The sequence below is a fragment of the Culex quinquefasciatus genome, chromosome 2 (assembly GCF_015732765.1).
Source record: "Culex quinquefasciatus strain JHB chromosome 2, VPISU_Cqui_1.0_pri_paternal, whole genome shotgun sequence".
Taxonomy (NCBI): domain Eukaryota; kingdom Metazoa; phylum Arthropoda; class Insecta; order Diptera; family Culicidae; genus Culex; species Culex quinquefasciatus.
Window position 1 is genome coordinate 153,569,705 of NC_051862.1, and position 10,860 is coordinate 153,580,564.

General features: G+C 35.1%; 1 protein-coding gene across 1 annotated transcript; it reads left to right on the forward strand.

Moving 5' to 3' along the window:
• The first annotated feature begins 651 nt into the window (after positions 1 to 651).
• On the forward strand, positions 652 to 5,997 carry LOC6031743. The gene is made up of 5 exons (XM_001842409.2): positions 652 to 737; positions 905 to 1,063; positions 1,131 to 1,273; positions 3,758 to 5,387; positions 5,439 to 5,997. Exons 2-5 carry the CDS (start codon positions 985 to 987, stop codon positions 5,957 to 5,959), a joined length of 2,373 nt encoding a protein of 790 aa, XP_001842461.2. The 5' UTR covers positions 652 to 737; positions 905 to 984; the 3' UTR covers positions 5,960 to 5,997.
• The last annotated feature ends 4,863 nt before the right edge of the window (positions 5,998 to 10,860 follow it).

Here is a 10,860-nt window from a genome sequence, read left to right on the forward strand (position 1 = left end):
TTCTACGAAAAACTTAACTTCTCTTTTTTTATGTTTTTCTTGTTTCATTTTTAGTATTTTAATTTGCATATATCTTGTTTAGTTTATGTTTGTTTTTTGTTGTATTTGGCCTACTCTACCACCTAATATAATTACATTTCGCCTATCTAATTTTTTCATGTTTTTACAGTCACTTTTTCGCATGTTTTTCACATTTTCTGCTATAGAATCGCACCATCATCATTTAAATTGCAAAAAAATGTACAGAGGCATAGTCTGGGACACTACAAAAATTACTGCATACTTTTTTTTACTTAAAATATAGGAAATGTTAGTAAAAAACACAGCCAAAGTTGATCCCTAAAAAAATGACATTTTTTAAAACATTGGCAAAGTCACATAAAACAAGTTAAACTTCCAACCCTGAAATTTTCTAAAATTTTAAGAGTTCTTCTTTCCAATGCTTTTTAAAGATCAAAAATCGGTTGGAAAATTGATTTTTGGCGATTTTTTAGATCGAAGCCCGTCTAAAGGCGGGGTTAGGTTGTAGAGGGTTAAATCGAGAGTCTCTCCAACTCTCCGAGACTGCAGTTGTTCTTGCAAGTATTAACTAACTGAACCGCAACGCATCTATTACTAAACATGCAAATTCAAGCTCTAAACCTTCCTTCAGTCGCGCTTAGACAGCCTCCGAGTCTGTACGCGAGAAGCGTTTTTTCCAGCCCTCACACATGAGTCACTCCCGGAGATCGCACTAGGTTTGATAGTGAAATTTCTTTATTTTTATAAATTTTGCGCGAAAAACAACGCGCCGTGGCGCGAACTTATCGCTTCAGCTGATTGAACAAAAAAAATAAAAGAGCTCAAATGTTTAGTATAGCCCGAGAATCGACAAACCATAGTGTTGCCGCCGTTTTTGTTGCAGCGTAAAATGGACGTCACTTTGGAGAACTTGGGATAACCGGAAGCCGGAAAAGGATATCCGAGCGCACGTGTAGTCACGCGATGAAGTTGCTCGTAACGTTGATTCTGGCTTTGAAACTGATCAGTTTTCAGAGGAGCTTTTGCTTGGAAAAGAGAGCCAGTATGAAGTGTTTGGCTTGGATTGCGGGAATCACACCGATTGAAATTTATTTTGTTTTTGTTTGTAGTTATTGTTGCTGAACCCTCAAATGTTATTAATTTAGAAAACACCACGGCTTACAGTGTGTTTTGCGTATTAACAAACGCTTCGTCTGAGGAAAACATTGCTCATTTGAGTATTTATGAGAAAAGTAAGCACATTACATCAGAGGTAAGTGAAATAAACTTGCGGTTATTGATAAGCTCCCCTTTTTACTTTTAAAAAGAAACTGTTACAGGTGCATAATGCACTATGTACAACAAACATAACTCAAACCAAATTTATTCGGAAGCATATCTTTTTCTTTAGAAATAGGCTGTGGGAAATTATTTCTTATCATACATGCAAAGAAGAAACTGCGTCCAGTTGCTTATATTACAACAGCAGTTTATGCTTCTTAAAATGTTGAATATAGATTTTTTTTTCAAAATTTAAAACGTTTAGGGATTGCCTTTAATTTGTGTAAGGGTTTCTGAAATAATAAATATAACAAAATATCTTTAAATTTCTAAAAACCATTTCAAAAAAGTATTAGTTAATCTAGTTTCAAAACTTTACATATCAATATGAGATTAGAGATAAATTCTTTGAAACAACCGTAAATAGTCTTTTTTTACCTCACTAAAATTTTTGTTTGTTTGGTTTTGTATTTTTGAAAACCGATTGTATTGTCGAAATGTATGAAATAAACATCATTATTGATTTTTATTTAGCAAATCTTTCAGTGATTTGACTTTAAGTACAATATTTTTTTCAGAATCGTTCTAAGTTGTATTGTTTTATCCTTTTTGACAATGATGTTTTTTTTTTCAAGGAAAATAGGTCGTAGAATTTTGTTTTTAGTTTGTTTTTCTTTGTAAAACTTTTCAAGAAACTTTGAGTGGTTTTTTATGAAAAATTGATTTGAGATTTTATAATTTTTGCAATGATCCAGGGTTCTGACACATTTATTCTTAATAGCAAGGGTTCTGATTTCAGTTCGAAGATCATTAATTACTCACTCAGTGCAGATCAAATCGCTTGGATCGTCAGCGCTTAACCAATCGGGAGTTACTAAAGGAAAAATCTCCACCGATTGCAGACGATTTTGAATCAGCGACAAGCGCAATCGGCCAATCTCTACTGAGTACTCTCTCTCTCCCTTTTGCGCTCCCTCTCTCTTCGGTAGGCTAGTATAGGAGAGAGTACTCAGCAGAGCAATTCTCTGTGATTGTGCATTTTGCATCATTAGTTTATCCATATAATTTTCCATACAAATTTGGCAGCTGCCCATACAAAAATGATATATGACAATTAAAAAATCTGTAGCTTTTGAAGAAATTTTTTGATCGATTTGGTGTCTTCGGCAAAGTTGTTGGTATGGATTATTACTACACTGAAAAAAAAATGATACACGTTAAAATTTTGTTTGGTGATTTTAATTTCACTTTTTGTCACTAAAACTTGATCTGTAAAAAATACACTATTTTATTTTTTTTAATTTTCTGATATTTTTTTATGAAAAGGTCGGAAAATTTCACAAATATTTAATTTTTAACATTGAAAATCGGACCATTAGTTGGTGAGATGTCGGCATTTGGAAATGGTGGGTTGTAAGGGTGAAACTTAGAAAACATCAATTTTCCTGTTTTTAAATCTTTGCATGGTAATATCTCAGCAACTTAGGGTCGTATCAACAAAGTTCAAAAGAGCAAAATATAGAGAATATTTTTTTCATTAGTGGACAAACATGGGCACTAGTTTTAAAAAATGAATAACTGCGACTATTTTAAATAAAATTACCTAAAAATGGCTATAACTTGAAAACGGTGCACTTTATCAAAATTTCACTGAAGTCTTTTTTGATTGCAAATTCGATTTTACATCGAAAAATGAAGTAGGGAAATTTTTGCGACCAATTTTTCGATTTTTTTAAATATCAGCGTTGATTCAAAAATGTATTACTCGGTCAAAGATTTTTGCCCGTCTTGGAAATTTCTGAAAAGTTGGAATTTGATGTTCCATAAAAAATATCAGAAAATTACAAAAATTAAAAATAGTGCTTTTTGCAAATCAAGTTTTAGTGACAAAAAGTTGAATTTAAAATCCCCAATTTTTGTTACCGTGTATCATTTCTTCAGTGCAGTCCTTATCCATACCTAAAACTTTGCCGAAGACACCAAATCGATCAAAAAATTCTTTCAAAAGATGCAGATTTTTTAATTTTCATATTTCATTTTTGTATGGGTAGCTGCCAAATTTGTATGAAAAATTATATGGACAAACGAATGATGCAAAAAAAAGTTTCAGCTGGATAAAAAAATACAAAAATAAAAATTGAAAAAAATGACCGATTTCGTAGAGAATTGCTCAGCAGTGATTTGTGTGGTATGACAAACGTTAGGAAATCAGCAGAGCATGCTTGCGTCGCGTCCGATTTAAGTTCGCGAGTGAGAGGGAGGGATTTTGAGCCATCAGGACCCTTATATATATATTTTGAATGTTTATGTGTAGATATTTTGTAATCTTTTTTAATAATAATGAATTGTTTTTGTTCTGATTCATACTTGTCATTCAAACGCAATCGATTTGTAGAAAAATCTCCTTTTTTCAACAAATTATCTAGTTAATTTTCCAATTGAGTGTATTTTACTATCACGCCATTTCTTTTTTCAGATCCTCAATGCAACCACGATCGTCGCTAGAGTGAACGTGGAACAGAATGCCACCTGCCATAGAAAAATATATTCTTGCAAAGCGAACAAACCTGAAGGGCCTCAAGGGCTTGCGCTTGGAAAAATATACTTTGGGCGACCACCCGCGCTTTTTCCGCCGCATGATTTTGTCTGCATATCGGAACACAAGCGCCACATCCACTGCCAGTTTCCGGCGGAAATAAAGTGTGACATGGACACAAGTTTCAAGCTAGGCACGCTTACGAGGGTTGGATTTTCGGAATGCATTACATCATCGGATCTAAAATCTTATCATTGGGATAGCCGAAACGGTTCTTGTGCTTTTTCGATGAAAGATTTGAATACGAGCTTGAAGCTAGTTGTACGGAATGAAATTGATGAACGAAATATGATGTTTAATGTTAGCCACGAGGATATCGTGAGACCTGCTAAGCCGAGCTTGTTTACTGCATCACAAGTGACCGCTACAACTGCAGAAGTGACGTGGCACATGTCGGAACTCAACGTATTACGCCAGTTCAAGTATGAATTCCGATTGATCTCAGTACACGGAGTAGGGAGCCTCTCAAGATTCGTTACCGTTCCTAAAATGATCTCCAGCTATTTGGTGGAAGATTTGATCCCACACACAATCTACACACTGGAAGTTCGTGTGCAGGTGTTACCTGAGGTATTACGTCCTTTTGACGACCTTTACTGGTCTGAATGCGCATCGGTGACCTTCAAAACTGCTGCGCATCGTCCGATCACAGCTCCTGCCGTGGCACAAGGAGTCTACAACATTAAGAAACGGACCGCCGACCAGATGAACGTATCCGTTTTCTGGGAGCCCATCCCGGATCATTTACATAACGGAACCGGGTTTGGGTACCGAGTTACAGCTGTCTCGGATTCCGGAAACAGGTTCACCAAGAAGGTCAATCTTCCAACCTGCACGTTCAGCAACCTGCTGATTGGACACTACAAGATCCAGGTATCGTCCTTTAACAATGAAGGCGAGTCAGAAACCTACAACGAATTGCAGATATTCCCTCGTATCGACAACCGCCAACCTCAAATCCGCTCTGTATTCAAATCAGGAGGCTACAACGTGTCCTGGTTCGCACCAGAAAAGGCAAACCCCTCAAGCTACACCCTAATGTACTGCCACTTTACATCGCAAGCAACGTGCCACAAATCAACCCAGTTCGTCACGCTACCTGCAGCTAGAGCCTTCTTCGTCACCACCCAGGACAGCGCGCTCAATTTTGCCGTGGCCGCCAACTATCCGGACAACTACTCCTCCGAGCTCAGCTGGCAACACTGCGTGGTTGCACCGCGGACGTCACGGTTGGCCGTTCCCAAGTACCACGTCGAAAGCATTAGCGCGGACTCGATGACGGTTCGTATGATGGGACGTTGTGAGGAACATTCTTACTACGCGCGGATGCAGATTCTCGTTCGGGCTTTGGACGGGCAGCTGGCGATGAATGAAAGTTACGATCATTTCGTTGAGGAGATAGTTGTGGGCAGACTGAAGAGCAGTACCGATTATGGAGTGAATGTTACTGTTTTTGATGAATTTGGGAAGTCTGAACACGAAGTTACTAGAAGGACTACTGCATCGAGTGGTGAGTATTGGTGTTGAATCTGGGATTCCATAAATAACCTGTTTTTTTTAGGGATATGGATACTCATTTTGGTATTAGCCGCCTTTGGAGCAGCTGCGATGGTTTTCATTATGGTAGTAGCCGTTCGAAGGTTGAAGTGTGTTCTTGACATCAAGGTTGATGTGCCGATTGGATTACTTGAAGACCAAGAAGATTCAGTTGAAGAGTCTGAAGCTGACGATCATGAAGAATACTACAACCTGACGTGTCCACCAATTCCTGAAGAATCCGAGTCCGTCGCAGAGGAAATTCACTATCCTAAGCCAGCCAGTACTTCGGAAGAGCCAGCACCCACCGAGCCTGTAATCACAGCCCCCCAAGAAATCCCAACAACCGGAGGAGGATGTTCCTACATTGAGATGACAAGCTGGAAACGTCCACCGGGAGCAGACCAACCCGATGGCAACGGAAACTACGAGCAAATGCATCCGCCGAACAAGCACAGTGTGATCGTTCGATCAACAGTTTACGTCCAGATGAACCTGTTTATCAACAGGGCACGTACCGGGAATTACAGGCAAACGATTGTTTGAGAAATTTCGGCGCGTTCATATGCTTCAGATGCTTTATTTTTGTTAGGAAATAAATCATAAAATGTTTTCACCTCACGGAGAAAGTGTAGAAGAAAATTGAAAGAATGCCTTGTTTGAACTTTTTTTAAATTTAAATACATTTAAAATAAATTCTGAGAAATATCAACATGGTTACATTCCCGACAATCTGTGCAAAAAGTGTAGCACTTTGAAAAGTTGTTTACACCATTTTGCATCATTTTTTTGTTGATTATTTGTGATCCCATGGCCTAACTCAAAATCTAGCGGTTTGCTTGAGAACTTCTCTCCTCCACGAAAGAGAGTAGATTAGAGTCAAATGTACATAAATGAGGAAACGATTTTCTCGTAAATCTCACTCTTAATATCACTCAATTCTGGATTTTTTAATTGGTCCTGTAAACATATGAAACACTTTGGTTTATAGGACCTTTTAACAAAAAAAAACACTCTAGAATTGATTGTTTTGTTATGTTTACAAACATGTTAATTACGAAAAGTGACAGGTTATTTTGCAGCATGTGACGTTTTACGTGCAAATGAATAAAGAGCTTACAAACTTGATTTACTGGCAGCACTGCCAGATGAGCAAAAAAGCGCTCCCGGGCCATGCACTCTCCCCTTAACAAATTTTCCAGTTTTTTTTCAAATTCATCAAAAATTATTGTAAATACCGTCATCTTCTTTTCCGATGAAAATAAATTGAAGCACCACTTTGATTGGTTGTAGCATTAGGGGAGCTAGGTCAATTAAAAAACATACAGTCCGCAAACTTGATTTAACCTCTTATCAAAGGGAATTTGCGCTGTTCCCATGGCAGCCCATATTTCGTGGAATTTCAATGTTAATAGAGTATTTAGGTTGCCTCTAAAGAACTGTTTATTTGCAGAGCAGGATGGGATGGATTCAAAAATGATGGTTTAAAAAACAAAATAATTAAAGCGCTTTGCAAATTTATTTATTTTATTTAAATTTATTGTTATGATGTATTTTTAACTGCATAGTTAAAGTTGTTTATTACCAAGGGAATGATGGAAAAAGGGAATCACAAATCCGTATAAATAATTTCAAGATTGTTCAGGTGTAAACCGAAAACGCGATCAAAAATTAAAGTGGAAGAATAAGGCTTTTATCTGCTTATTTAATTGTCGGTGTATAGGCCGCCGCCAAGGCCGCCGCACTGTTTAATAATTTTCTGACGTACATTCAATTTTGCAGTCCAAAACCAGTCATTGAACTGAAAAAATAAAATTCTTTTTCAAATTTTCTTTTCTTGATTTGTGTGCACCTACGTCGAAGACCAAGATTGTTTACTTTTTGCTCTTTGGTCTGACAGTCTTGGTCTGACAGATTTGGTCTGACAGCTTTATGATGGATTTTGGTCTGGTCTAGGCGAGGGATAGGACACAGCACCTTCCTGTTTATTACACGTTTCAAAACCAAAAGCTTGATCACAAGCTTTAATCCGGTTGAATAATGAAACGGCATCAATATCTGACGCAAACCTGTATTGTTCATCTTCCGAGAAAGCTTTTATTGTTCTAATTATAAGAAAATTACTAATGCTCAAATCCCCTTGACCTCCAGAAGATGTTATTTCTAGTGCTTGATAATTGTGATTACCTGACATCTATTTTTAAAATAGCTTCCAATCTTACAAATATTCGCTAGAATTTACTGTTGAAAAAAACCCTTATGATTATGTAGAGCTTCCTTCAACAGTCACTGGAAAAGTTGACTATGGTTTCAAAAATAACTTGTGCTGTCAATCACGACTTATCAATTCTTGGGAAATTTAGTACATATGGTCATAGGACTTTCCAAACGTTTACAATGGAAAAATATTTTTGCTAGCGATTCTTGCATACTTATTTAAATTTTCATTGTTATGAAAATTAAAATCTTCTAAAAAATATTAACTTGAAATTCTTCAAACTGGTTTTTGTAATCATTTGACAAAATTTGTAATTATTTAAATAATGAGGGGAAACTTACCCATTCCAGGATGAGAATTATCCCGGTTGCCGTTTTTCGCTATAAAAGCACCACTTTGAGAGAAATTACCCAAGGATAGTTATGAAATAGCCAAAAAATCTTTATGTTCTTCCAGGATGCTTTCTTCGGACTGGCTGCGCTTGTGTTCGATTAGATTAGAATCTGTTGAAATCTAGTGAAAGTATAACACCTCCGAAATTGAAAATCTTCCTACAATTTTTGTCAGCGCCTTCAAAAATTTGACAATTAGTTTCTGAGAGACAGCCTTACAAGGAGCTCGATTAAAATAAGTTACCTAATTATTCTGTGACACTATAAATAATGTCACCGATTGCAAATATTTGTGAGGCTTTATCTCAGAAACTTAGTGTCCAATTTTCTCAGAGAGGAAATTGTGTGAAATTTTCTCAGCCCTTAAAAAAATATTTTTTTGGAGTTGCTTTTCTTTAAAGACATAGAAAGGCAAATGCATTAACGATAAGTAAACATAAATGTATACCCAAATGGTGACTACAACTTGAGAGCGGAACATTTTATCAACAAATTTACGGAGTACTTTTCGATTGAAAATTACATTTCACCACATTGAAATTTTTTGACCACATTTTAAATATTTTTCATTAATCTGGAACCAGATATTGCACTATTATGTACTGTGGCTCTAAAGATGTTTTTTGATTCCCATACAACATATAAAAAATTCGAATAATAAAAAATAAGTAGTTTTGAAATCCAACTTCTGGAGAAGTAAAGAAAGGATATTTTTTTTAAAGAGTGTATTTTTTTCCGAATATAGTTCAGCCTCGATTATTCCAAGCCTCGATTATTCCAAGCTTCGATTTTCCGAAGGTTTGTATGGGACTTCGGATAATCGAGTCATGAACAAAATAGTAAGATTTTTCGTATTTTTTATTATCTTACACGTAACATCAAATTGCGTCCTTCGACCACTTTTAGTCAAATTTGAATTGTTGATTTGACTTAATAGGCAGTGCCATGTGAATTTTCACAACGATTCATCGCCGCTATTTTGGCCAACTCAACAATCAAAAATAAAACATCGAAAAAATATGTTTTTTGATTCGAAAAAAATCCCGGGAATTCCCGGGATTCCCCGAAAAAAAAATAATTCCCGTTACCCGGGAAATTTGTAAATTTCCCGGGAATTTCCGAATTTCAACCGGAAGTATAAATTTTCTTAAATTTTTGGATCCATTTATTTGAAAATGCTCTGAAAAAATAATTAATGAACAAACTCAACATGATTTTGTTCAATTAAATTTATTGTTTGGTTTATATATAATTAATCAGATTATCAGAAATTATGATATCAAGATTTATTTCTGATAATATTGATTTCTTAAGCAACTGGAACTAGATCTTGCTTAATGAGTATTAAATTATTACAATTAGGTAAGCTTTTTACAGATTGATGTTATTTCTAAAACAACATTAACTCCTTACCTCCAAATTAAAATTTAGATTTTTTTAAGTTTATGTTTACCATGATCAAATGAGATGAAAAACGAATTTGTGCAAGAAGAATTAATTCAATCTTTTGAAAACCTTGTATTGAAGAAATTACAATTTTAAGTAAAAGAATTTTGGAGCACTGGTGCAACTATAGGTGTTAGAGGGTTAAATGTGAAAAAATGGAAGACTTTTTGTGGAATGATGTTAATTTATCGTATAATTTCAATTATGTGGCATAATAATACAAAAAAAAATCATTGAAAAACTACTTTGTAATGTTTAAGAGGTTCTCGAAAAATGCAAAAATATATTCAAAGCTTGCTTCAAATATTTGAAAAACAGTGGGTTGTTTGAAGTAATACCAACACTAAAAAGTATTTTTCATGAAAAACATAATTTCTGCATGTTTTTTTCTCATTTCAACAAACTGGTCACAGAGGCAAGTTTAAAAGAAATTTTATGATTGCGGATTATGGATTCATTTTACTCACAGTTTAAACACTTTGATAAAAAATACTTCTCACCAAAAAATGCCTAAGATTTTTGTTTTGATTTATTGTACGATTGGAGCTTATAAAATAAGAAAAAATATACATTTTCTTGTAGTTGAATGATTTTTACATGAAATCAAGCTGTTAATTGATCATCACAATTATTTTAACCATTAAAGTTGATGTCCTATACAATTTTGTTGCATAATATTAATTAAAACCAAGATCAGAACAATTTTCAATAATTTTAAAATTTCCCGGGAATTCCCTGGATTTCCCGGGAAATTGGCTGAAAATTTCCCGTTTCCCGAGAAATGTGTTACCCCGGGAAATTGGACGCTCCAATCGGAAATGTTTTTTTTTCCAAGGCCTCCAAATAATCGAGTCTGGACTGTAGTTCTAATTGTAATCTACAACAACGGCATCAAAATGATCAGAAAATCTTTTTTCAAGATACAGATTTTCATATATCCACGTACTCATTTTTTATGACTAGCCCTGGAGGCTTGTAAGGAAAAACACGAATTAGGCAAAATTGCTTTTCTTGACAAAGGGAATGTATAGACAAAGTTTTATTCAAATAAAAAAAAATAAAAAAAAATTTAAATCATGAAAATGTAAAAAATAATGAAATAGATACCAATAATTGTACCTCGGGTTCGTGATCAGGAACCAAAATAACCTCTTAAAACAAATTTTCACGACAATCGAAGATTGGTTCAGCATTCAGTTCAGCATGTGAGTTGGTGGAGAATTACCCAAAATTAAAATAATAAATAAATGTCTAATCTTCCAGCGCTAGAAATGAAATTTGGGATTTTATGAGTTGTTTGTACCCCAATACATCACTATCACAAAGTACAAAGTGAAAATAAATAAATACCAGCAGCCAGCAGTACGCCTAGTCAGTTTGCATGAAACCAT